This window comes from Monopterus albus, unplaced genomic scaffold (assembly GCF_001952655.1).
Source record: "Monopterus albus unplaced genomic scaffold, M_albus_1.0 scaffold52.1, whole genome shotgun sequence".
In the NCBI taxonomy this organism is placed as follows: Eukaryota; Metazoa; Chordata; class Actinopteri; order Synbranchiformes; family Synbranchidae; genus Monopterus; species Monopterus albus.
Genome location: NW_018127932.1, coordinates 1,335,453 through 1,362,263, shown reverse-complemented (window position 1 = coordinate 1,362,263; position 26,811 = coordinate 1,335,453). Strand labels below are relative to the sequence as shown.

Genomic DNA, 26,811 nt, shown 5'->3' with positions numbered 1-26,811 from the left:
CAAAAAGGTTTTTTAATATTAATGTATTCACCTCGTTCAGGTGGCTACATTACAAATTTTGTCAAAACCATTTTTTAAATAGACAGAACCTTTGTAATATGAATCATCCTTCTTGCTGGTGTGCTGAGGATTTTGAAATATAATCAGCATAAAGTGTTTTTCTAAAATTCATTTTGAGATTTCTGTAAATTCCATCCTTTTTTAAAAAAAAGATGACCTTCTCCATGCTATGGTGCACAAACCTGCCAAGAGAGACGAAGCAGCATTTCAGCAGTGTATGCTGCACTTCCCAGTTATCTTGGATCAAAGCCAGACAACATGAAACAGGAAAGCAAGGATAAAAACACTGAGACATGACTCAGGTCAAGATTTATCTGTTGTACAGGAACAGCATCGCAGGTGAAAGCACCCCCACTTTTCACCTGATCCTTTCTACTCAGAAAGACAACATATTTACTCTATGTGATTACACCAAGTGTCCTCATATTCACTGAGTGCGACGTTATCTTCACCCCACTATCCAAGATTAGTTTGTATTTTGCATGCATGTGCAAAAACCACAGCTTTGAAGTGCACTCCCTGATAAAATTATTAATGTGCAGACAGGATTTGAAAATATGAACCAGTGGCAAAAGGCCCAGTGGGATCAATTCATCTGTCAATACTGCTATCAGAACTTGATCTGAAAAGTGTGAACCTGTGGTGAACCCCCCCATCCCCCCCCACAATGTAATAATACATCTTTTTATTTTCCATAACTGATGATATCCAACATTATCATTTAAACACTTCTAGAGCAAATTCCCAGTTCACACATTTGCTCCTGTTTTAGTCAGAGATAACACCTGCTGAATAACACATTAGCAGATAGTAGCCTAGTAGTAAGATGACCAGGTTTAATCCTGAGAGGTGATGAAGAGCTGATTAAGGAGGACCTAACAAGGTGTTTAACTTAACTATCGCTGCCCAAACCTTGCTTAGAATTAGGACAATGAGGTGGGGTCTAAAGTTCAGTAGGTAAAAAAAAAAAAAAAAAAGAAAATGTATGCAGCAATGTGATGAGAAGGGCAAACTGAAGTAAAGGTCAAACATTCAATGTGGAAAAATGAGGAACAACAGCAGCAAAACATGAGGAAATTGCAAATAAATAAGGACATTAAAGCAGAACTAAAAGTACACTTCCACCTGAAACCATATGTATGGAAAGAAAGTTTATTTGATCAATTAGATCACCCCCTCCCCTCCATAGATACTATACCAACAACTCAGCAATAAAAAAAGACTTACAAAAGATTTTTTTATGGCAACCACCGTACTGTAGACACCTCATGAACACCATAACCACCCCTCCAATTCTAATACATTTTACTTGATAGGCATACAGATTACAACTGACATTCACTGCTACACACATTGCATACCTTCTATTTAAAAACCAACTTTGAATTTAAATAATGGTATTCATTAATAAATATTAAGTACTCCATCAATAAGTGGGTGTATTGATCTCTTTTAGGAAAAAATCCATTAGTGATGTTGTGTGTGCCTGTGTTTAAAAAAAAAAGACATTTAGAGGTGAAGGAAATAAAAATCTTGATCACAGCAAACTATTGATAAGCAACACAAAAACTTAAGTGTCCTTCCCCCGCACAATGAGCAAAGTCAAACTTATAAATATGATATTTCTAAAGTGCATCTGTCAAAGATTTGTCAAATTAAAAGTCAACAGCAGTCCTGGTTTAAGAAAAAAAAAACAAAGCTGGCAAAACTAGAAACAGATATCTGAACGTGCATCCGATATATTAAGCAAAAACTACCTACATACATGCAGTTTCTTGTTTTGTTTTGATGCAGCAGAAAAAAAGGTAACGGATAAAAACAACAAACTTCATTGTGAAGAGGTCACAATTAGCTCTGTGCCATTTCAGTCTACTTGTGTGTTCACACTTGGCTTTATGGAATATTTTACTTAAATTTTAAGTAAACTCAGCTGACTTAAAAAAAAGCACACAGTGGTGAATACGTTTGGATTTCTGCTAGAAGTGAAGGGAGAATCTCTTCTATTCAGTCTGTTTAACCTGTGGTCTTCTATGTGCAGGTTGTAGGGTCTAGATCTTAGGCAGCTTGGGAGCACTGATAAGAGGGTTGGTCTCTTGCAGAAATCGCCGTCCTGCACTCTTGTAGTCGTAAGTGCAATCATGCGTCTCTGCGTAGCGGTGGGTGGCGCAAAAGTTGTGACCACACCTGAAAGAGTTAAATAAACACATATTTCAGTATGAAAGCAAAAAATATCCCAAAATAATACGTGATTCATTTATAGTTTCTTCTCCTCGAGACCTTACAGGCTGCTTACTCATCAGGCTACTCTGCTGAGTGAGTCTTGCTATTTTAACTCCTCTGAAGCACAAAGAGGGGGATTTTAATGTCAACTCAGTTTAAAAAAAAAAGAGCAAGAGATATTTGCTTTATATAATTAGTGAACACTAATACTGAGAAAGTTAGTTTACTCACTTAATCACAAAATTCACCATATGACTACACTGGCCCTGAGCTCTGCCCTTTAAATGACTCAACATCTTCAAGTGGCTGGCGTTAAAGAGATTACATACTGTTGCATCAGATTCAATGTGTGTGCCCTCAACAAGGCCCGAGAGAGGGAAGTGATCCAGACCGATGTCTAGGAGAGAAACTTGGGTAAAGCTAATAACTTGTGGCAGAACAAGCAGTGAACACAGATGTGTTTTCACTGGAGAGATGGTCGAGAGACAAAATGATAAACCAGGAAAAAGACCTCGTTCTACTATAAGGGCAAGGCTGACAAATTAGGAGTGATTTGATTTAGAGTCAGGCAGAGAGCGAGCGCAGGTGGGAATGCTGGAGGCCCTTGTACCTGCACTCATAGCTGGTGGCTAGGCCTGTCTTCTTGCCACAAAGGAAGCAGTACTTTGAGCTCTTCTTCTTGTTGCCTGTGGGGGCCTTGACTGGAGGTAGATGGTATGTTGGAGTACCTGAAAGGAGAGGAAACATTTGTACTGATGTTACTGGAGCCAGTGTACTAACTGTCGAGTGAAAAGGTTTTTATCAGTCCCTGAAACAAATCTACTGTGCACAAGGTTCAGTCACGTAGCTTGGTTGCCTTCATTAAGCTGATTCCATTTCACGTTTTAAACCAGGGCTAAAAGGAACATTTAACAACTTTTTCTTCTTCCTGATAAAGCCCTTGGCTCATTTAACAATCTATCACAGCATCACAAAGCCATAACATGTCACGGATAGGAGAAAATTTGTACTTTCGGTCAGGCTGAATATCTGATCAAACCGCAGCAGTGATGTGAAAGCAGCCCTTTTCACGAATATTCAAAAGGCAAAACACCTGTTGTGGCATTATGAACTGGAGTCTGGCCAGGATTGCAATATGTTTAAAGTTTCACTGCACTTTTCTGAAACCTGTCAGTTGTCATAGTTTTACTTTATTTTCTCCAACTTCCTATCTTGTCATTTCTTTGAGCACATGGAGAGTATTACCATGTCATGTATTGTGCACGCTTAATGTCGGCCACCTGATAGCCAAAGGATAAAACTGCCTCAAAATAATCCCACAAAAACAATTTTCCAACTGTCACAGTCCTTTGCTCTTATCTATGGGTTCTCTGTTACCCTGACAGTTAATTTCAAGCTTGGTTTATAATGAAGTGTGCATTTAAAAATAACTGCAGTCAATTAAATGAGATGGAAACAGTAATAAATTTGTGACAGTTTTTCCTGAAATGGTCTGAAAAGTTGTCAATCATGGATAGTATGTTTCCATCTGAAAAGGGATTTAAAAAATAGCTTTGCTATATGAACCATTACCTTGTCGTAGTTTTAGAAAATACACCGTCACAAGTCAGGAGCCACCGGCTTATGTCAGCCCACATGTGATAATCGTGCCTAGAAGCCTGGCTAGGTTGGGGATACAGGAACATATAGATAAAACCGACAGCTCTTTGACGAAGGTACAGGAAGCTCACTGACAAGCAGCTCAGAGTAGGATTGCATCCTTTTTTTGTTTGGTTTGTGCACTTTAATCTGCTACCGTACAGACGTAAAATACGCTCAAATATATTCAAATCCCACATTTTCCATATTCTGCTGTGTAGATTTTACTTGAATTTGATTACATTCAATTAGGAGTAGTCTGTTAAGTTTCACTGGCTCCCAATCCTTACCTGATTCATTAACTACTGAGGATCTGATATGTACATTTTCTGTGCACACAGCAGTGCCGTAGACACACGGTGCACTGAGAGAGGTAGCTTCTTTTGTAATTAAGAGTTTCACGTGCTGTCAGTGTTGATATTTTCAGTGTATTGTTCTGCAGTTCAGTCACTAGAGACAGAGGTTTCCACGTTATAAAGGAGAACAGTGGGATGTCTGTAAAAGGTGGTGTGCCTGGAGTACAATGGGCCTCCATGAGCAACAGATCAGAATCACAGAGTCACAGATCTGGACTTCTCAAATAACTGTCAAGGACATTTCTTGGAAACAATTATGAAGTAGTAATTAAAGGGAAACATGTTTTTTGTGAAACAGCACAATACTGGAAACTTATATAGCTGAACATTGTTTCCATTTCCTCCATATTGAATACAGAATTACACAGTTGTTTCAAGACAACCACAGGAAAAAGATTCAGTTTTAAAATAGAGTGTTACTAGGAAATGTACTGAATGGTTCAGTTGCTGATTTTGCAGTACCTCCCTAATTTACCTACAGTCTTATGCAAAAGTTTAGGCACCCCTTGATAAATAACAGATTTTGGTGATTTTTTATTTGAACAGATGTTAACACAGTTTCTCTTGGAAATGGAAAAAATGCACAATATTTTCAGCAAACAGTGATGCATAGTTACTTCTTATGCCATAAATTGAACAAAAATAAAAAATAAAAACATTATTATGGCATGGTGCAAAAGTTTGGGCACCCTAAGAGTTCCAGAGTCTCAAAGTCTCTCACAAGGTTTCAGACCTTAATCAGCTCGGTAGATCTGATGCACAGCAACAGCTGTCATTGGTAAATGCCAATTTCAAAGCTGTACAAATACCTTGACTCTTCAAACCTTGTGCACACACTTGTGGACACCCAGCAACCATGGGTTCCTCTAAGCAGCTGTGTAAGACCCTGAAAATGAAAGTTATTGATGCCCACAATGCAGGAGAAGGCTACAAGAAGATAGCAAAGCGTTGTCAGCTTGCAGTTTCCACAGTAAGAAATGTAATTAAGAGATGGCAGATCAGGGGAACTGTGGAGGTCAAGATGAGATCTGGAAGACCAAGAAAACTCTCGGACAGAACTGCTCGTATGCTGGTCAGAAAGACAAATCAAAACCCCCATTTGACTGCAAAAAACCTGCAGGAAGATTTAGCAGACTCAGGAGTGGTGGTGCACCGTTCCACTGTGCAGCGATGCTTGCACAGACAAGGCCTTCATGGAAGAGTCAGCAGAAGAAAACCTTATCTGCGTCCCCATCATAAAATCCAACATCTGAAGTATGCAACAGGACATCTACAGAAGCCCGATGCGTTTTGGAAACAAGTGCTGTGGACTGATGAAGTTAAAATAGAACTCTTTGGACACAATCAGCAAAGGCATGTTTGGAGAAAAAAAGGAGCAGCATTTCATGAAAAGAACACCTTGCCAACTATTAAGCATGGGGGTGGATCTATCATGCTCTGGGGTTGTGTTGCAGCCAGTGGCACAGGAAACATTGCACGGGTGGAGGGAAGAATGGATTCCACTAAATACCAGCAAATTCTGGAAGCAAACATCACACCATCTGTAAAAAAGCTGAAGCTGAAAAGAGGATGGCTTCTACAACAGGACAATGATCCTAAACATACCTCGAAATCCACTATGGAATACCTCAAGAGACGCAGGCTGAAGGTTTTGGAATGGCCATCACAGTCCCCTGATTTAAACATCATTGAAAATTTGTGGGTAGATCTTAAAAGAGCTGTGCATGCAAGACGACCAAAGAATATTACAGAACTAGAAGCCTTTTGCAAGGAAGAATGGGAGAAGATCCCAAGTACAAGAATTGAAAGACTTTTAGCTGGCTATGAAAAGCGTTTGCAAGCTGTGATATCTGCCAGAGGAGGTGTTACTAAGTACTGATTGTGTAGGGTGCCCAAACTTTTGCACCATGCCATAATAATGTTTTTATTTTTTATTTTTGTTCAATTTATGGCATAAGAAGTAACTATGCATCACTGTTTGCAGAAAATATTGTGCATTTTTTCCATTTCCAAGAGAAACTGTTAACATCTGTTCAAATAAAAAATCACCAAAATCTGTTATTTATCAAGGGGTGCCTAAACTTTTGCATAAGACTGTACACATTACCCAATGACAACAAAGTGAGAACACATTCAAACAAATAAATCTGGTCTGGTGAAACAAAAAAACTCTTCACACTGAATGCTTCAATATCCACTGCTTATAACTAACAAAACTTCACTATAATAAAGTGTGGAGGCAGAACATCCTGTTACGAGGAACCACAAGATGCCCTGATTGAAGGAACCATAACTGATGTCAAATATAGACAGAGTTTTGGGAAAACAATGTCAAGAGCACAGGCAACCTCATTACACAAGATGTCTCACTTTTCAGCACAACATGAAGTACACAGAGTCAGTACAATACCAGAACGGATTCAAGACTGAGTGTCCTTGAGTGGCCCCTTGACTACAGTCCAGACTTGAACTCTGCAGAAAATATCTTCCAAGAATCCTCATATACTCTGACAGAGCTTGAGTGGATCTACATAGAAGGTAAATGTAAACTAACCAAAAACTGTCATTTTTAGACTTATATCTTTATAAAATGACCCCAAGAGTTCAACCAAAGGGGAAAAAACCCAGCTTGAGGACTACACAAACCTTTTTCGAACAGGTTATTGGGGTGTGAAGGCCAGAGTCAACATACTGGAGTGGCTACAACTAAAAATTTTTTGTATTTATAATGTATTCCTTTTGCAACTCTGTGTGGCAATGCAGCTGAAAGTAAAGACTGAGTGAAGCATCATTCATGTGCAGTGGTCATTTGGGTTGTTCAATGCTCTTTGCAGTAGACTGCTGCGTTTGAGCATCAGTGGCTGACATAAATACACCAGTAACTGAGTGTGCTGATGTGTACGCCCACCACCTTTCTGTTGTTTGTGCTGCTTCTGCAGTTGTAAAAATAATGAATATTTAAACCATTGTGGTGCTTTGTTGTTTTGCTCCTACAACATGCACAGAAGGCTAACAAACAACACCCTCTCTGTAAGTGAATGCACCTTTCAATAGTCACAGCTCTTGAACTGTTTGGCCACCATGTATGCATTTTGGCAATAGTGCTTTAAAAATATAATGCTGTATACATGTCCAATCCAAATTAAAACCGTTTGTGTGTCTCCTTTACCTATTCTCCCGAATGCAGTCACGACTCCCCCAGTTGATGCCAGAGTGTTGGCCTTGCAAAATAACAAAATAACATCTTTTTAGAGCAAATCAATAAAATGACTGCAGTGCTCAACCTTTGAGAAACAATACTGTGCAGGAATAGAGCTTCAAGTAGTCAACTCAAGTAAGTAAAACTAACAAAAATATGTCTAGTATCTTAACTAGAAAAGAGCTCATCATAAAAAATACATAGGCATGTTTCTCTAAATAAGTGATCTTAATGAAATCGGTCACAGTATGGAATCCCAACTAATCATCAATACAGCGTATGCAGTTTTTGAACATTTGTGCAAAGCTATTTTAATATAAAGTGATGTGAGTGACCATAATGCTGTGAAAACTATGCAGAGTTTCGCATCATCCACTCTGTTCTGCTTTTGAGCATTTGCTAACTTTGTAGTTTGGGATGAGCATAGACAAATTCTAATGGTCAGTATTACTCAAATTTAAGTGAGAGCAATTTACAGAACACAATAAAACACTTCACAGCAAAACACTTTAGCATTAAAAGCAATTCCACAACTCTACTTGTAGCAGTAAATACTGACACCTATCTTTACTCACCTTGTAAGAGGATGCTGCTTGGTGCACTGGTGACATTTGTCTTATGATATCTTCTTGAAGGAGCCTATTAGTTGGGATGAATGGCAGCTTGGAGCCAAGTCTGCCCTGTCCTGAGACAGCAGGAGGGGGCAATGAGACTGCAAGTCCCAGAGGCTCTCTAAGGCTGTCCCTGCTGCTGCTGTTGGGAGCCCTTGTGGAGAGAGAAGTCAAGAGCTCAGAGTTGCTCAGAGAGGCCACTGGCTCTGTACAGGATTGGTTGGTCATTTTAGTGATGCCTCTTGCTTCCCTCTTGGAGATCAGCTCTGGTCTCTTGCCAGGTGACTCCACTTTAATGCCACGAAAACGTGGTGGATGAATTGATGAGGTGGAGGGGTGAAGGGATGCGTCGCCTGGCTTCACATGTGCTGAGGATTGTGCTTGAAGGTTGGACTGTAAACAGGAGAGAGTGGAGTCAAAAGGTTGAGGCAGCGGTCTGGTTGAAGTGGATGGTGAAGTGGAGGCAGGTATTTGAGAGGGAGGGCCAATATGAAATGAAGTGCCAAGCTGTGTCCTATCAGCACTGCTGGTGAGAGTATCACTTGTCCCAAGTGTCCAGGTACTGAGCGGGGATGGGGAGACGGGCAGCTGGCGTTGAGCCCCAATATCGCCAGACCGACAACCTCCCTCTGGTTGTGTAGGGACATCCAGATTTAGGGAGTCTGACAGTTTACCTAATGAAGCTCTAGGCTGTGCTGGTGCCACCAGCCCAGCAGCTTCCTCTAACAAATCCAGCCTGACTGCCTCCCCTGCTGGCTCAACTGGGTCAAAGGTGGCTTCAGGTGGCCCTCTGGTACACAATGGAGGGAGCTGAGGGTACACACAATCCCTCATCAACCTGGTGCTGCCGATGTCCAACCGTGAAACTTTGGGAGGGGGACGAATCTTTGCAAATGGCGGGCAGGTCTCCCATGGCTCCTCCTCTTGAAGCATATAACAAGAGGATGAGGAGAATGAGGGAGGAGGCCGTCTAGCGATGGACATGTGGGCAGCGGCTGTAGCAGCAGAGGATGAGGAGGGGTCTATGGATTCATGATCAATGATTGGAGGTAGTTGTGGATTTGACTGCCGAGACTGGTTGATCTGGGGGAGTGCATGAAACAGGCGATGATGGTGTCGTGTGCTGGAAGGTCCTATCGAGCCACCGCAGGGATGTGGGCTGACAGGAGGCCGTGGTTTTACCTTTGTGGACTTCTTCGGCTGGAGGACAGAGACACGGACAGAGATGGTCAGATTATACCATATATCCTAAAAAAAAAAAAATACAGTCATGATCTCATCATTTGATTTAATCTGCTTGTATAAATAAATTATGAGCATAAAACAGCTCTATCCACTTACAAACATGTAAATGACTGTCAGGTCCAGCACATCTGCATTATAAGAAATGGTTGCACACTACCATTTCAGACTATGATTATGACAACTAGCATTAGGTATAATTTTGTTACATTCTTTTTGGATTTAAGAAACTGTGGAAAAATCAGCTTGAAGAATAACGTACACATAGAAGGTTTAAACAAAATGTCTGAGGCCACATTCACACTCTGAAAGGGAGTAAAATTTCCTACTTTCTTGTTGAGGTTCATGTCCTCCATCTTGGCTTTGAGCAGCTTCATTTTGTTCATGGTGATGGAGTTCTCGAGACTCTGCTGCACAGCTGCAGAATGCTCTCCATCCTCCTCCTCGGTGTACACATTGTACAACGAGCCACCACTGGAATATATGAGAGGCAAAAACACTCTTCCTGTTAGTGATCTGAAGCAGCTCTCTCTTTAAAAAAATAAATAAATAAAAAAAATAAAAACCGGGGCAATGACAAACAAGAATGCTGCTCATTTGTCCCCTCGGCAGTGGCTCTACTCACTATCTTTGTCACTGCTAGTGACAAAAACTCAGCTACAGCAACCCACAACTATCACTGAATAATTACTTGAGTTCTCATAATGGCTGCATACTTATTTATCCTATTGGTTCCGTATTTCTGCCTCTTTAATTGCACTATTCGTAACACTCAGAACAGAATACAGTAGTGCCTGTTTACGTTCTGATATTTGTTACAAAAATAACCAACAGGAGCAAAACTCTCCCACAATTCCTTGCATATTACAGTATCTGGACAGTTAAGGACATAACGCTATAATGATTGTACTAAAAACAACACAGACATTGTGACAGTATCCTGACCTCAGAGATTCAGACAGAGGGGTCAGGGTGCCATCTCCCTTGTCAACCACACGGAAGAAATTTAGCTGGTCACCCTCACGATAGACCACGAATGTGACCTGCTTGTTGGTCAGGCTTTTTTCCCAACCCGTTTCCTTTGTGCTCTCCATTGGGTCAGCAGCCTCTTTGATAGGATCCTCCATGGTAACTGACAAAAAAAGAGGGGGGCTTTGTGGTTCAAACTAGAAAATGTATTTTAACTTGAAAAAATATTTGAATATAATACAAAACTACAAAACGTCCAGCTATTTTGGGACTGTACTGTTCTTTTGACCATTTTCTTACCTTTCCTGGTGTTAATTGGACCTCCCCTCATAGCTAAGACCAGTTTCAAAGTGCAGCCCTCTGCAATGCTGAAAACATAGAATGATGATCAATACAGTAGAAAAAGTGATAAGTATGACAAGCACCCATACCAGAGTAAGCAACTCTAATGGAAAAGGGAGAGGTAACAGTGGGCAATGTATTTAAATTTAGGGTACAATGCTTTACTTCTGAGGCAGAGGGGAGAGGCTGTGATCTCAAGTAAACAGGCCTCTGAGGATCAGGATGATTTCCAGATAAACTGAAGTGGATGACTGGGAATTCCACTGGAACATTTGTTTCATATGAACAGATGTTTTATTGCCTATCCTCCCCTCTGCTTCTAAAACTTCCAAAGCATGCTGCAGTGTGATAGGCAAGCTTAGCAAGAACTCACCAGAGGCTGTTCATGTGGAAAATTAAGTGACATTCATAACACCACCATCTGCAGCCAGCAGAGCACTGGAGGGCGAGGTCTGCATCTCATAAACTGATGAGTGAAGGGGGCAATCTCTCTAAGTATGCCCAGTATATCAGTCGTCTAATGCAGCTTAATATCTCTGGCTTGTTTTATTAACTCAAGACTGAATCATCACCACAACAATAAGACCTTTAAAGTGCATATGCAGATGAATTTAAATGTACACAGTGTGTTTTCAAACATACTGGTAGTAGTCCAATAAGCCTTGTTGTCTGTATGTAAGTTTTCTGAAGAACAGAGAAGTTTGGGAGGATTAGATTTACCCATAGTCATGTAGACAATGTTCATCATCCAGCTCCAGATTGTTCCAGATGAGGTGTTGCTGAGCAACAGGGATACCTTTACAGTCAGAGAGGGTGGGATAGAAAACAAGCAAATTTGACAAGGACCTGTACATATCTCATAGATTAAGTTCAATAACCTGATAGGCAGGTGAGATGGGAATGCTTCATGTCTGCCTCCTAGAGACAGAATTATGTAACTTCTGAAAAGGCCAAACCACAGTTCAGCGCCAAAAAAAGGTTTTATACGTGAGCTATTTGCCAAGTCAGCTCATCTTAGAAATAAAACTATTAAATAAGTGAGGTTGGTTGGACTACGTCTATATTTTAGTTGATATTATGCAAAGGAGGCCAAAACAATAAGGCTCTAGAAGAGGGATGACTGCCTCATGAGTACAAAGGCTCTCTAGAGCTACTCTTTGGAATGAGATACAGTGGGAAGCCAGGAAGCTCGCTATGCCAACAACGAGTGAACTTGCTGACCCGAGCCAATATCGGTGAGTGAGCAGCGGCCCCTTCATTGCAGAGTGGTACGCTCCATTGCAAACATATAAACTTTACTGACACACCTCCTCACAACGAGCACAGAGAGGCCTTTCTGACCGAAAGTGAAAACAGCTGCAAATAATGTAAATACTGAAGGTCAGCCCCAGAGGAGCTCTGATCCAAATCAACAACACAAACATAAAAATCTTTGAGAATAGGGCATTGTCGTGCAAAACAGATTCCAAAGGTTTGTGATGAGCAACACACCTCCTAAGTGGTCAAACAAATAGTGTGGCAGGAGGTATATATGCAACACTCCCAAGGAGCCATTCCTGTAACCTTCGTCTTCTCAGTCTATCAAATACAGAGGTGCAATCTGACAAGGGTCCAAACAGGTGACAACATTTTTCTTGCCCAAAAACAAGCCATGCATGGCACCCAGGCTCCTTGTAAATCTCGTAAGACAAGACTCATATATGCATACTGACTGTTCAACTTATTAGTTACTTAAATTATAAACAAACAAATCTGTAGGTTGACAAGAGTTTTGAGATGAAGCCTAATTATAAGGTTGAACCTTAATTCATTGCTAAAGAAAGAAATGTCTGTAACAAAGGTGCTCAGCATAAAAGGTAAAAAAAAAAATATGGTGAAGAAGATATCTAATATGATTTGACACAGTCTACTGACTTTGGCACCCTTTATTCTACAATAGCTACTTGTTCCATAGACCGAAGGTCCTGATTCAGAACTAAAGGTTGCTGTTAAACATTTCTACCGCTCAGCTAAAAATGGGAAACTGTTACCTGAATGATTTCTACACTGTGCTTTGCCAATCAGCATGATTCATGCCGTTGACCAATTCAGACATAAAAATGTTGAATTTTGCCAAAAGGTGACAAGTATGCATCCCTGAAATAACTGATACAGCTTGCTGGCACAATCAGTGCAATACCCTGGCTTATAAAAAAAAAAAAGACATGTTTCCCCAACAGCAGTCTAAAATATGCAAACAATACAGTAGTGAGCTTTGTACCTTCCAGCCTCTGGATCTTTGCCTTGACTGAAATGACAGCCTCAAAAGGCAACACACGCAGTTCAAAACAAGTCCCTGTCAGGGTCTCTATGAAGAGCTCCATAGTGTCATAGAAAGGAAGCTTATAATGAAAAGCTCCCACACTGTCGTCATTAAAGAAGGGTGGCTCCTTCCTATTGGTCATCTTGGCAGGTTGGGGGAGAGAGAATTCAGCGACACAGTGAAATGAGGGTATTGGCCCAAGATGAGAGAGCAAGTGACAGACACTGCTCACTGGACTCACGACTGTCACACATCATGCAGGATGACCACACCTGTAAAGTAAAAACAAAAGGAAAGCATGATTATAATAACTTTTTTGAAGGTTTGATTACTTAGCAATCCACTGTGTTAAATATGCTTTATGTGCTTCCCACAGAACAGTCATTTATTTGATAATCTACTTCTGAAATTTGACATTTACATGTAAGCTCTGCATTCACACATTAACCTCTGCTTGTCAAGTCTTTTTTAGTTTCACACACATTTTGAGATTTCACTCAATACATAATTAGGTCACATGCATTTTTATTTTAGTCACTTTATGTCCGTCTTTGTGGCTTAATGTTTTTGTAGTCTTTTTTTTTTTTTATCTCTGAAGTATTTTTGCATCATTATTGTATCATTCTGCATTCCTTTGCTTCTTGCTCATGGCTGTGTTACCTATTTTTGGTCTTTTTTCATGTCTTTATCATTATGTTGTGTCTCTTTGTTTTAGTTCTGTCTTTTAACTGAGCTCTATAACTTTCTAGCTAAAAATATATCACTTCATCCAAAGGCACAGGACCAAGGGCCCCATGACCTCTCAGGGCCTGTGCACTAATCCATCCATGACTGTGGGGAATTTCAAGCAATGACAACCATAAGAAAGGTGTTATCTCCCTGTCCGAAGAGGTCCGTGACCTGTTATGCATTCGCTGTTTGGGACTGATGAAATTAATAGATGTGCATTATATTGTACATTAACCTGCTCCTGTATGTTTTGGAATACAGTTGTCCACAAGCTGCTGTCCAGAGTACTTATAAACACAGTAACCCTTTAAATAGCATTTTTCACTTTACTGTTGAGGTTACTGGGGCCTGACAGGAGTAACCATTCAAGCCCACAAATGAGATACACAACACTGAAGGTGAAATGTCTCGTTGATTGTTTGTTCCGCAATGTTAGTACACCAGGCCTACGTTATACCCATTCAGAGACTTAATGGTTGTCATTACAGGCCATTCTCTGAAGAAATGGGTTAACTTAAATTGTCAAGTTACAGGCGACACTATTTGCAGACTGCTTCTAGCTAGATTTAACCTTAACTACTTGACACTGGTTCACTGCACCGGCACAATAGAAAGAACAGACCAGTTCAGCAAGAAGAAATGAACTGGGATAGCTAGCTGCCGGACAACGGGGATGAATGGAGCTGGCAATCGTCTCAGTCCAGGCGCTAACGTTAGCGGGTCGCACAATCAGCCTTTATACCTCCCAGTTTTAAAATTGCAGCTTAAAACCTCGGTTAATAGTCATATTTTATTATTAATGCTTACCAATATCGTCTATAGTGAAGCCCGACTAGCGGACGCTGCAAACATTAGCTTTCGTTGCCATGTTAGCCAACAACTCAAACAATGGCAACCTCTCTTTGGCTAGCAGGCAGCTAGGCTACATCTACAGGCTTCACTCCTGTCCCGTTCGATGTAGCTGTCAAAGAAAACATTACGTTCAAGACTTAGCAGCATTTCATAACGTTCAACCCTAATAACTACACACGGAACAAACTAGGCCGTCTACCATTGTCGGTCGCCGTGGTCCTCTCGTTGGCGACATCATACCTGTCAAAGACGGCTGAACACCACCTTTGTGACTTCACTTAACTGACAGACAGATTAACCAATTGGAGTCACGGATAGTGAGGTGGGCGGGACAACACGGTATCTCTTGTAACAAACCGTGGGTCAAAGTCAGTCACTGTCGTTTAGAGTTGGGACCCAAATTGTCAGGACAAAACGTAAAATTTTACAGACAGCTGTCGTTAAATCTGTAATCGTCAAAGGCTTAATAGTCTGTCAACTCTCCGGTCACATTAGTGATAATGATACTTATAAATACATATGACTGAGACTCTAGGCAGCTGTTTCTTCATACTTTCACCCATATGTGTAAAGACAACATTAAAACAGGTTTGAACAGTTTGACATTTTTACCACAAAAATGTTTTATCCCCCTTCAAATGGCTGTCTGCCAATTTGTAGCCCCATGCCAGCAAAAACATCGTAATCTTACAGCATGACACCTTTAATGAAATGTTCAAGTAGTTCAGGCTATGACCTACTACTCTGATTTTATAGTTTTGGGAGCTTTTACTCACTATCTACTGTGGCAACAGTTTCAGAATTTCTTGAAGTCAAGCATTGCTCTTTTTTTTACTTTCATAATACTGACTTTAGCAAAAACACCAAAACTTAATACGGTAATTCAAAAATGAAACAAATTGTTTTAATAAACAAAACTACACTGTTTCCTTGTAGTTGGCTTACTGGTCTGCTCGGAAACTAATCAATACTTAAGCCTACACAAACCAGACACATGGAAATAAGTGAACCAGAAATAAACACACAATTTTCAGGCAGCATAAAATATGATTATTTTTAGTTATTAAAAAGGAATTTCTTTTGTTGTCACAGCCAAAGTTAAGAAATGGATGAATTTCTTATTAATAAAAACATTGTCAAAATGCCAAGGACAGTCAGTAAACAGATTCATTTCTCATAACCATGATTACAGCACAAACCTTAAAGACATGGAATCTCAACATGGCAAAGCCAAAGGATAGACTTCTTCAAAACAAACAAAACTATTAACTGTCAATTTCTGCAGGCTTCGAGGCTAAGCATATGGTATGCTTATAAAGTGCTATCATGTATAATAAAGATTTACAGTATTTAATAACTGCTATATAATACAATCTGATGCCAGGATGATTTTGGAAATGCCATAAGAAGCTGAACAGAATCATTCTCGTGAGTCTTCTTTTGCAAAAAAAAAAAAAAAAAAAAAAAAAAAAACCCATAGTATTTATATGAGTTTATATGAATAAATACTCAACATTGTATCCGATCTCCAATCTTTCAGCAATTCGAATGACAAAATCCACAATAGTATAAATCTGGCTACTCAGAACAACAGTTCAGGTCCCACCAAGAGCATTCAGTGGATCATCAAATATGTTGCTTGAATCTGCTGCTGTAGTGGTCTCCTGGGACGGTGGTGTTTTCTTGGATTTATGGGGAGCCTTTGCCACTGGTTTTACCGTGTTTGGTGAGAAGATGTCATCTTTAAAGAACAGAGAGGTGGACACCATATGTAGTTAAACAGGACACTTTTAAAAAAGGTACAGCACAGGACAGTGTCAAGAGGGTAGAGTAAAAACACAACTACCTGCATGCATTTTATTATTACTTACCCATGTCATCATCAAATATTGATTTGGTTTCTCCCTTTGTCTTTGACTTCTGTTTTGGTTTTAAAGTGTCTGTCAGGTCTGCAAAAATGTCTACATCATCATCAAACAAGCTGGCATCAATGGTCTTCTCTTTGTGCTTCTTGTGAACTTTAGGCACAACGGCTACTTCATCCTGAGAATGCAGAAATTCAGCCAGTAAAAAAAAAAAGAGCTAAAACATATTCTTATGATGGCACAGATAAACTTGACAGTATAACCATTAGTGTAAAATAAAGGTACCTCAAAGATATCCTGCTTTGAAAAAAAACTACTGCTGTTCTTGATTTCTTTACTACTTGTAGATGAGGGGGTGGACCTGTTGCTCACTCCAAAGATGTCCTCATCATGTTCTTCTTCTTCTTCCAAAAAGGGTGAGGCCTTAGCTTTCTTAGTATTTGATTTTGGCTTCACCCTTTGAAAAAGGTCATCAGTGTTGTCATCAAAAATGGATGGGGGTGTGCTTTTGTCTTTGTCTTTCTTTAGCCCCACCCCACTACTGGCCTGAGGTTGTGTAATCTTGGTAGTCTGTCTGGTGGAGAGTGTGTTAGAGACTGAGGTTGCCCCAAACAGAACATCAGATCCAAACAGATCTTCCCTATCAGAAGATGGCAGCACTCTGGTACTAAGACTGTCCTTGGTAGGGTCTTTCTTTCCAGCGTCTGTGGATAGTGGCAGTGTCAGTACAGAAGGTCTGGGGGAGATTTCTGAAGGCGTGGGTTGAGTAGGCGAGGAAACAGGCAAGGCTGTGGGTGCAGCTGAGTTAAGTAGTGTCGGACTAGATTGCATCTGGCTGGACTTCTCTGATGGAGGTAAGACTAAACTAGGCAGCCCAGGAACATCTCCACCCAAGGTCTCTTCCCTAACCTCCACAGATCTTTGGACAGCTTGCTGCCTCGCAGCTCTGGACTGGGGTCTCCGATGTCCAGAACCTTTGGCACGACTCTATAGTGACAGAAGATTTGCACTCACAATAATATGTCACAAATCCAAGAAACTGAAAAACACTTAAAATGGTTTTAGACATAATATTCCAGAAACCAAAAGCCCACCTTGTGTGCACTCTGCAGTGTTGTAACCTGGGCTGGGGTGTCAAAACTCACTCCTCCCTCATGGCCTGGCTGGGCTCCTACAGGACTTGTAGCACTGGTGGGGCTCAGACTGGAGCTGGACACCCCAGAAGAAGAACTCGGAGTCATGCCAGGGAGTACACTTACAGCTCCTGGTATACTGGGGACAGCACCAGGGAGCAACGCAGCAGGGTTGATCATCAGATTTGCCTAAACGTGAAAAGAACAGATACCCTAAATAGACTTCTTAAGTAAAATATCCTACATATGTTTGTATGCCTCAGAACTACACATTTTCAGCACCTGTCTGTTCTATGACACTTTTCAGTGTGGTTAGAAGCAACAGATCATTCAGAAGAGAATGAGAAACCAGGGCTGTGGATGGAAATGAGGCAAGTACAAGATGCATGAGCAACATCTAGTGAAACTGAAAGAAAGTGCAAGAACATTCTTCCAGTTCAAAAAAAAAAAAAAGTCAAGCCAATCAGAAAATTATCTGCATTTTGATATTGATGCTGCCAAATCATAGCCAAGTTTTGAAGGTGGAATGTGAAAAAGCCCAGACAGAAGAAGCCTTAAAAGAGAAAACATGTAAGTGGGAACAGTCTTTCCTCAGGAGGAATCGAAGTGAAATGTCAAGAATGAAGACGTTTGATTCAGTAAAAAACAAAAAAATGTTACTTGAAGTATCCCAATCCTTGATGAGGAATCTTTAGCTTTTACAGGGCTTGCTGCAGGTTTCTGTGTGGTCAGATTACAGCAGGATCAGAATTTTACTCAATAAAGGCATTTGTTTTTTTAATTCATTGTAGAAACACCACCATGTTTCAACAGACAGTAAATAATACGTTAGATGTGTTCATCACAACAGAAAGTATAAAAACAGCAAAAATAATTCCTAAATCATAAGCACATGACCACATAGGTATATGTATGCTTCCAACAGACTCACCTTAATCACTGATTCTGGACTTGTTAGTGGTGATCTGTCATTAGGTTTGCTGGGTTTCTCTGCTACTTTCTGGTAATAAAAATTAAACAGGAAAAAAACAAGATTACATTTCTCATGTTGAGCTGAAATTTGAATGATTTGCACAGCTGCATCTTGTTCTGCTGTAACATACAAAGCCGCCCCCCCAAATTGCTACCGGAGGAGGAGCTTTTGGCTTGATCGATGTGAAGAGGTCATCCTCATCATCATCTGCAAACAGGACTTGTGCTGCTGGCTTCACAGAGTTGACTTTGGAGCTCTAAAAAGTAAAGTCACATCTGCTTACCATCTAGTTAGATATCAGCACAGTATGCAGTAGAGGAAAGTGCATTTCTTCTAAAGAGAAAAGAAACAGATAATCAAATAATAGCTAATACCACAGCTTTCCCTGAGGTGGCAAAGAGGTCAACATCTGGGTCATTGTCCTTCTGCTGCATCTGACTGAAAAGCAGCTCCTCATCCTGAAACACACCTGTGCTCTTTGTCCTTGGCCGCGCTTCTGTGGGCTGTAAACAAATAAAAAAAATAAACAAAAAGAAAGATATTTTAATACCATGACTACAGGAAATATGGTATACCAATGTAACTGAATCAGTTTAATGTAAATCATTCAAACCTTTAGTGTGTTTCTGGCTGTAGATTCAGGTGTGAATATTGGATCTTTCCAATCTGAGTCATCTTCCTCCTCATCATCAAAAAGGCTAACAGTGTTTGATTTGACTTTCTCCTCCTTCTTCTCTGCCTTCATAACATTTGGTGGTGGGCTGTCCTTAGAGATGAAGCTGTCATCATTGTCATCTTCATCCAAAGGGCTCTTTGTCTGCTTGCTGGCAACAATATTAATGCCTCCAAAGAGACTGACAGCTCCAGCAGGCTTCTTTTTACTTTCACTATTCTCTGGTGATGATGGGAGTAGCTCAGGGGTCTTTGCTGATGGCTTCTCCGGGACTGAAGGCTTGTTCTTCGATACTGTCCTAGAAACTGCAACATTCTCTGATTTTTCTGTCTGGGAGAACAGCTGACTGGACACAGCAGGTGTCTGAAAAATACAGGAATTACATGATTTTAATCCTAATGTGGGAGACAATGCAAATTAAACGGTGCATCAAATGAACGTTTAGAATATCTAATTTTAAATATCACAGCTTTGTGCCTAACTCACTGAGTCAACTTCATTTTAATTTGGTGTTTTCTGTTTAACTTAAGGATCAAAATGGCCGTCTAGCATAATGAACCTTTATAAGTTCACTGGAGACAAGCTTCAAACCAAGACTGTGTTTTAATGCCAAATATGAAGTATAAAGAATAACTTACTGCACTCACTTTAGCAGCTTGCGCTGCAGTATTAGTGCTGACAGCAGGTTTGATGCCAAAGAGAGATCCTTTATCCTCATCATCATCACCCTCATCTTCAGACAAGAGAGCAACTCTCTGAGGCTTCTTGAGACTATGTGACAGAACAGGAGGACAGGTAAGAATTCCTGGCAATACAATATTTCAAAATATCTGCTTTTAATGTAAGAAAGGAAAAAATATAAATAACAAATACCTTGACTCTTTTGTTGGAGCAAACAAGTCGTCATCATCATTAAAGAGGCTGCTCCTTTGAGATGAGTTGGCACTGGGTAGACTGGAAGGGGCACTGGCACTGGGTTTCATCCTTCCTGTCTTGGTCTCTGGCTTTGTTGCACCATTTTTGGGACTTATCCACTGGTCCTGATGATTAAAATTTTTTTTCTTTCAAGTTGTGTATTTAATTACATACTGTTAGGCAATTGACCAAATATAACATTTTGTATTGCCCTACCTCATCATCACTGAAGAGGGAGCTGGAGACAGTCTTACTGGGTTGTGGTGTGGAGGCTTTAGCTTGATTAGCTTTTGAGTTAGATTTAGCTGCAGATGCAAACAGATCCTGCAAGATGAAGAACCACGTTAATGTAATGTACACAAGGCACAAACAAGCCCGACCTAATTCAATTTTGTTCAAGTGCATTAAATGTTAATCATTTTTTCCTCACCTCTTCTTCCTCATCATCAAATAAGGACAAAGGGAGCTTGCCGATTTTGCTCTGACTTGTAGGTTCAGGTTTAGACTGACTCTTAGGGATGGCTGGAAATATCTGTGGAAGACAAATACATACGTAGTGTAATTAAAATATATATTATCAATGGCTCTCATTCACTAGCATCGTCCTAAGTGTTTTCTTACATTTCTTTGTAGGCTGTTCTTAAGAAAGCTCCTAAGAAAAGTCTACGTCTGATTCAGGAACACCTTCTTAAACCAGAATTGTTCACACCTGTGTTTTTAAATCGATGAATCCCATGTATTTGTCAGTTGAAAGCGTGTGCCAGTCGTCCCTAATTAGCATAGATTAACACCCCACCAATGCCCAAAAAAAGGCCTGAGAGAGCACAGAGAAAACGGAAAGCTAAGTTGAGAAAGCCAGTAATGCTACAATGAAACCTAAAGATGGTGGAGCAACAAACTCCAAACCAAAGAAAAACTTGAGTAGTTACGAAGTGGAGAACAGTGAATGAGCTTCCACATTTAATAGCGTTAGTAAAGGATATAAAATAAAACAAAGCAGACACATGGGATCCTCTTACTCATTCATGAACTCTGTATGAGGACAACCAAATGCTTACACAGTAGCCAAAATATCCAAGAGAGAAAGAAATTAGAAACAGAGATATGCACCTTAACATGTTTGGTTTATAAGTAACGAGTTCCTAATTCTAAACCACAAATAATCGCACTGCAAAAGTTCATTTTAAAACCTTAAAAACAAAATGTATTACTTGCTGTAATTTTTAGTGTACTGTTTATTTACTTTAAAAGACCGTAATGCCATAATCTTAATAAAAACTTTGTAAGTAGGTTTTACAAGCAAGTTTCTTCTTAAGAATGGTTGGTGAATGAGACCCACTGTTACTATTTTTATCCCAGCAAAGAGAGAATTACTTGTGTATCTTCATCGTCAGAGAACAGGCCTCTGGTCTGGGGTTTCTGAGTCTGTTTGACAGCAGCTTTCCCAACATCTCCAGGAGGCCCAGTCTGGAACATAAAATGAAGATGAAAATATATAAAAATGTATAAACAGCTTTTCAAATTCTAACTTGAAATGTTTATCTTGAAAGAAAATATTGGTGTGGAGCAAAGAGATGTGAAGTGCGTCAACAGGAGTAAAGGCCAACAGTGTACTCCAAATTTAAATCAAGTTTGCCCCTTTTCTCACACTGCACTCAAATATGGCACACGGAGCTACATCAATACACTGAATGGAACACGGTCTGTGCGGTTAATGGATTCCATGCCTCATAAATGAGCTTGTGAATCACTGTAGGAGCAAACACAACCTCATAGCATTATACTAATACATATTTCTCTGCAGATAAAACATGAAATACACTGGCTAACAGCACAGTGGAGTCCTTTTGCACGTGAAAACAAAATTTGATTTTGTTAGACAATTATCTATTCAGACCTCCTCAGATTTCGAAGACTCCTCACTAGTAGGTGGCTGACGTTTTTTCAGGCCTTCACTGAGCAAGCTTTTGGTTTCTGGACCAAACATAGAGACGGCCCCCGCCAGCACCTAAATATAACAATTAATTACCAACACAGGAACTATTCAAAAATTCAAAAAGTTACTACATAGATATACCAAACACAATATGTATGTTACTACTGTGAGTCACTCTTTTGTAGATCTTTACCTTTTTGTCAGGTGGTTTGCCTTGTTCTTCCACTACCTCATTCTTGCTCTGAGCTGGAGTTGGCACATTAGACTTCTCACTGAACATGTCACCATCCTCGTCATCTTCATCAAATAGGTCAATAGCCTTCTTGGGTTTGGGTTTCTCCATCCCAGCTGAAAAACACACAACACACAGTGGTTCGAGACTGAGCACTTGGACTGTAGCATTAAATTGACAACACACATACTTACCAGAATCAGACTTTTTCAGGCTTTTACCACTGAAGAAGTAATCTTCATCATCATCATCATCAAACAGCCCACCTCCTCCCCCACTGGCTCCTGCTGGAACCTGTTTGGAAGCAGCGTTGGTCTTGGGAGATGAAGTTCCATTTTCCTTGCTCTCCAGTGAATCCGAGTCATTCCCTGAACTGAACAGGCTGTTAGCTGTAGAGAGAAAGTGTATGTCTGAGGATGATGAAGAAGATAGATAGAAGTGATAATAGCTGTCATAGAAACAACTGCGACTACCTGGGAATATTGGAACAGCACCCGGTGGAATCTTCTTCCCAGGTTTGCCAGAATCTTGGACGAAAAGAAAAGTTATGTGACAATCTGCAAGTCCTCTTTTTCCCCTAGATATTTATTAACCTATACTGTTTTCTTACCTATAGTTTGAGCTGTGCTCTTTGTGCTTTCATTCAGTGCTTTTTTATCATCCAACACAGGAGGTTTTTGTGCCTCAGAAAAAAGATCACCCTAAATAGCATAAGACAATACAGCACAAATCAAAATCTGTCTGCAGTCAGGAGTTTCTGTAGTGTGAAATTAGTGTGAATCAGAGAGAGCACCTAAAATCATTTAGGTCAATGTACCTCATCATCATCAAATAGACCTCTCCCTCCACTGAAGAGGCCACTTTTCCCACCAAATGGGGAGAACTCATCATCATCCATCTTGGGTGGCTTAAACATGTCATCGCTGTCCTCTTCAGCAGCTATTACAGTATACATAAACAGCATTATACTGGAAACACTGGTTCTGCTGTGGAAACAACTAATGCAAAACAAAACAAAAAGTCTGAATCATACTGATGATGAATGAAAGTTCATTCATTTCCTACCCTGTGGTTTTGCAGGCTTTGGTGGTTTCCTGCCTTTACCTTTCTTCTTAGATGCCAATGCTTCCAAAACATGACATGGTAGAAAGAAAATATCCATGAACATGCACATGCAGTGAAGGGACTCCAAAATGCTTTGTGTGAATCTCAAATGTAAACTTTGATGCTTTGACTTTTACTTAAATGACATTATCAAGTGTGAGAGGAACAAAAACATTAAATGAAAATTCATTGTGAGATGATATGATAAACGACCAGTTGTTTGATAACTGGTTTAAAAACTTACATGCACCATCTCCCTCTGGGGTGTTCACTGGTTCACCTTTGATTCGAGCTGCCAGCTCATCAGCAAAAGATGATGGGCCTGTATTCTTTTTTTTATTGTAACACAAATAATACATTTACAGGACAAAGGACATAACATAGAAGATGAGACAGAAGACATTAACAAAAGAGACTAATGGATTATTTAATTTAGTTTGTGTGTATATCTGACTCTATGCAGACTGAGCAAAGGCATACCTTTGAGTTATCATCATCATCATCTTCTTTGTCTGATTCTCCAAATATGTCAGAATCTTCATCCTCCTCCTCGTCGTCATCCTCATAACTCAACATGGATGACTTCTAGGTGAGTGTGGGAAAAGAGTTCAAAATTGTAAATCTCTTCCAATATAATGTTGGATATGCTGGTCAAACAGACATCCAGCTTACCCTCTTAATATTATTGTGACCTTCATCCTCCTCTTGACTAAAGTCATCATCTGAATTCTATAAACAAATGCAATGAGGTTTTTTTTTTTTAACTTTACTGTATAAAATGTGGGGTTAAAAACCCTGGAAAAAAAAACAAAACAGGTCTTACAACTGCTTCTTTGCCATCTTTGCTCTCAATCACGCTGTCTCTGTCACTGTCAACAGACATTTCTGGAAAGAGAATCATACACATACAATGGAAGAAATTATTGCTTTAATGTACAGGTGCCTAAAGAAGCTGCCGTCAGTATATTACCATCACTTGAGAGGTCACCAAGTCCAACATCATCTTGTTCCATGAAGGCCCGGGAACCAATCAGATATGGAAGTGGCCTGTCCACATAAAGATCCTAAAAGATGAGGAGACGCACAAGCTACAGTGCAATCATGTAAATTTAGATCAGCACATACATTTTTATAGTAATTGTTGTAATTCTCTTTACTGATTCAAGATTGAAAGCACACCTTGGGCTCTAAGATGGCTTCCATTCTGTCAGCGACCTCCTCATCCTCTGAGTCAGAGTTTCCTGCTTTGATGTCCAGATGCTCAAAGGCTGACTCCAGCACTTTCAGACCATAACTCACAGCTTCCTGCATCTTAGGGATCAATTCTGCCTCTTTCTGCTCTCGAGTCTTCTCCTTAAGGGAAAATACAGATGACAGTCACAGGGCTAGTCACATGGCAGTGCAAGACATGTGGGTGCTGTGGCCATATTATCCTGAAAATAGTAGTACTGAAATGTATAGGCAATGTTACGAGCAGGAATAAATAATTTCATATACCTGCTCTGGCTGCTTCTCCAAAGCATCAGCCTTGGGTATAGTTTCTTCTACATCTTCATCATATACTCTCTGCAGCAGAACATGTGCAGGATTTCTTTGTTACCACACAGGTTGCAAAACTTTACCATAAGTGAAATGTCACAGTTCAAGTATAACATGTAAACATAAAGTACAATCAAATGTTTCAATGATATACATTACATTTTCTATAAACTGTGTATTGGAGAGCATGAGAAAGTCATTAAAGACAGAGTGCAAGCAGCTGTCTGTGGCCTTGACGTCACGGATCAGACTGTCCAACTGCTTTTCAATCTCATGCGTCTTTGACAACATTTTATGGGAGAAGTCTTGGAGGAACAAGAAGAGCTGTAGGGGAAAAAAAAAGGTTATTGACACAGCAACAGTTGCATGGTTTCCTTTATTATACTAAAGCAGAACACATTTCATAATCCTGTCAACTAATCAGATTTATAAAGTGTTTCTTTAATTATTTGAGAAAATATGACGATCAATTACTGTCTTTTTAGCCATTTCTTACCCCTGAGTCAGCTGCCAAGGACCAATTGGCACTGCTCTGTCGCATCTCTTCAAGAGTCCAGGGTCTCTCCCAAATTTGAGCATCTTTCTTTAAGTGTTCACTCCTGCTTGGGCCATTTGCCATTCCCCCTGGCACCTCACTCATCTAGTCAGATCATTAGTAATGGAATGAATCATTCAGAAGACCTTTTAAATAACTAATTAACAGATCATTAATCACTCTTATTTTAATTTTCCTATTAGAACCTGTCTCTGTCTAATTTAAACAGTTGAGAGACTGAATGTAAAAGAACAACTTAAGCAACCTTTACCTGCAACAGGCTGTCTTCTGCAAAATTGTTACATTACTGCCAAAGGTCAAACCATAAAGTGTAATGGTCACACTTTATCTGCTAGAAAATTTTCAAAGCTCTTTATTGCCTCATACTCTTCATAACCTGCATCAGCTCTATCAATAGTTAATACAAAAAGTAAGTTCTGCGACAGGATTGTGGCATTCCTCAGGCCTTCCACCAAATCAACAACTCATACAGCTACAGCTCTCTTTCCGCACAAACGCTTCTGTAAAACAAACTGAGCACAAAGACCATTTATGCCGATGTATATGCATGTGTGGTGTGTTCATGTTATTGTGTATGCCAGTGTCCATAAATCCGAAAGGCATTTGTCCTCTGAGATAGTAGCAATATTAATGCATTCTTCTCACTTTGACATAATACCTCAATAAAAACCTATGTGAGCCCACACAGTCAGATTCAATCCCAATAGACTAGGTCCAAAACTAATTGATGACAAGATAAATCCAAAACGTTACGTTACATCCTCAGACTTCCTGCACATGCAATGGCTATCTTTGTGTAGGTATATAATAACTTTGGTTTCCAGAGGCGGTGAAATACCCAAAGATAAATTCCATTATAACTTTTAATATTAGCTTCCCTTTAATTTACGTAGCTTCACTGCTACACTTGCGATGCAACAATCTAGTTTGGGCAATAACGTTAATTATTTGCGTAAGACAACCTGTTGCGTACACTTGATATTGCCAAAACGTTATTTCCTCCAACTGGCTTTCACATTCAAACACATTTACTTCTGTAAAAGAAGAGCGGGACTGTTTAGCCAGCAGTTAGCTCAACTTAGCTAGCCAACAATAACGTTAGTTTCAGCAGCTCCAAGCAATATAGAGTAATATATCCCCAAATTTAAGCACTCTCATGCTTACCTCTGGTTGACTGCTGTTCACGACGGTCAACTGTGGTCAGAAACGCCGTAAATAATAAGATCGATTATACTAAATCTGGCCTTTCCCTCACTTGTCCTCTGACAGGTCAGCCATGTTCTGTCTGCAGACAATCACCTGACTATCGTTGCCTAGCAACTCAGTGAAAGTGGGGCGGAGTCGAACAAAACAGCAACGCAAGCT

At 40.0% G+C, this 26,811-nt stretch overlaps 2 protein-coding genes across 7 annotated transcripts; both read right to left on the bottom strand.

The window, feature by feature from the left end:
* Window positions 1–1,637: 1,637 nt before the first annotated feature.
* zfand4 (zinc finger, AN1-type domain 4) lies at window positions 1,638–14,815 on the bottom strand. Of its 2 annotated transcripts, XM_020601642.1 has the most exons (11): window positions 14,720–14,815; window positions 14,476–14,629; window positions 12,898–13,211; window positions 11,358–11,433; window positions 10,596–10,663; window positions 10,272–10,458; window positions 9,656–9,800; window positions 8,049–9,284; window positions 7,444–7,495; window positions 2,891–3,008; window positions 1,638–2,244 (listed from the first exon to the last, which is right to left on the bottom strand). In XM_020601642.1, exons 3-11 carry the CDS (start codon window positions 13,079–13,081, stop codon window positions 2,109–2,111), a joined length of 2,202 nt encoding a protein of 733 aa, XP_020457298.1. In that variant the 5' UTR covers window positions 13,082–13,211; window positions 14,476–14,629; window positions 14,720–14,815; the 3' UTR covers window positions 1,638–2,108. The 2 variants fall into 2 exon arrangements, with proteins under 2 accessions (XP_020457298.1, XP_020457299.1); XM_020601643.1 differs by lacking the exon at window positions 14,720–14,815 and having other exon boundaries at window positions 14,476–14,712.
* Window positions 14,816–15,547: 732 nt separating this feature from the next.
* Window positions 15,548–26,805, bottom strand: washc2c (WASH complex subunit 2C). 5 transcript variants are annotated; one of them, XM_020601636.1, is made up of 31 exons: window positions 26,611–26,805; window positions 25,387–25,530; window positions 25,050–25,214; window positions 24,849–24,917; window positions 24,531–24,704; window positions 24,322–24,415; window positions 24,175–24,236; window positions 24,024–24,080; window positions 23,832–23,936; window positions 23,596–23,680; window positions 23,313–23,372; window positions 23,065–23,186; window positions 22,858–22,948; window positions 22,721–22,774; window positions 22,442–22,636; window positions 22,209–22,363; window positions 21,977–22,087; window positions 21,454–21,546; window positions 20,510–20,611; window positions 20,296–20,403; window positions 20,038–20,204; window positions 19,803–19,935; window positions 19,105–19,527; window positions 18,866–18,994; window positions 18,622–18,747; window positions 18,450–18,518; window positions 18,179–18,238; window positions 17,480–17,707; window positions 16,671–17,372; window positions 16,392–16,563; window positions 15,548–16,261 (listed from the first exon to the last, which is right to left on the bottom strand). In XM_020601636.1, the coding sequence occupies exons 2-31, from the start codon at window positions 25,528–25,530 to the stop codon at window positions 16,116–16,118; spliced, it is 4,401 nt and encodes a 1,466-aa protein (XP_020457292.1). In that variant the 5' UTR covers window positions 26,611–26,805; the 3' UTR covers window positions 15,548–16,115. The 5 variants fall into 5 exon arrangements, with proteins under 5 accessions (XP_020457292.1, XP_020457294.1, XP_020457293.1 ...); XM_020601638.1 differs by having other exon boundaries at window positions 18,646–18,747; XM_020601637.1 differs by having other exon boundaries at window positions 19,812–19,935.
* Window positions 26,806–26,811: the final 6 nt, after the last annotated feature.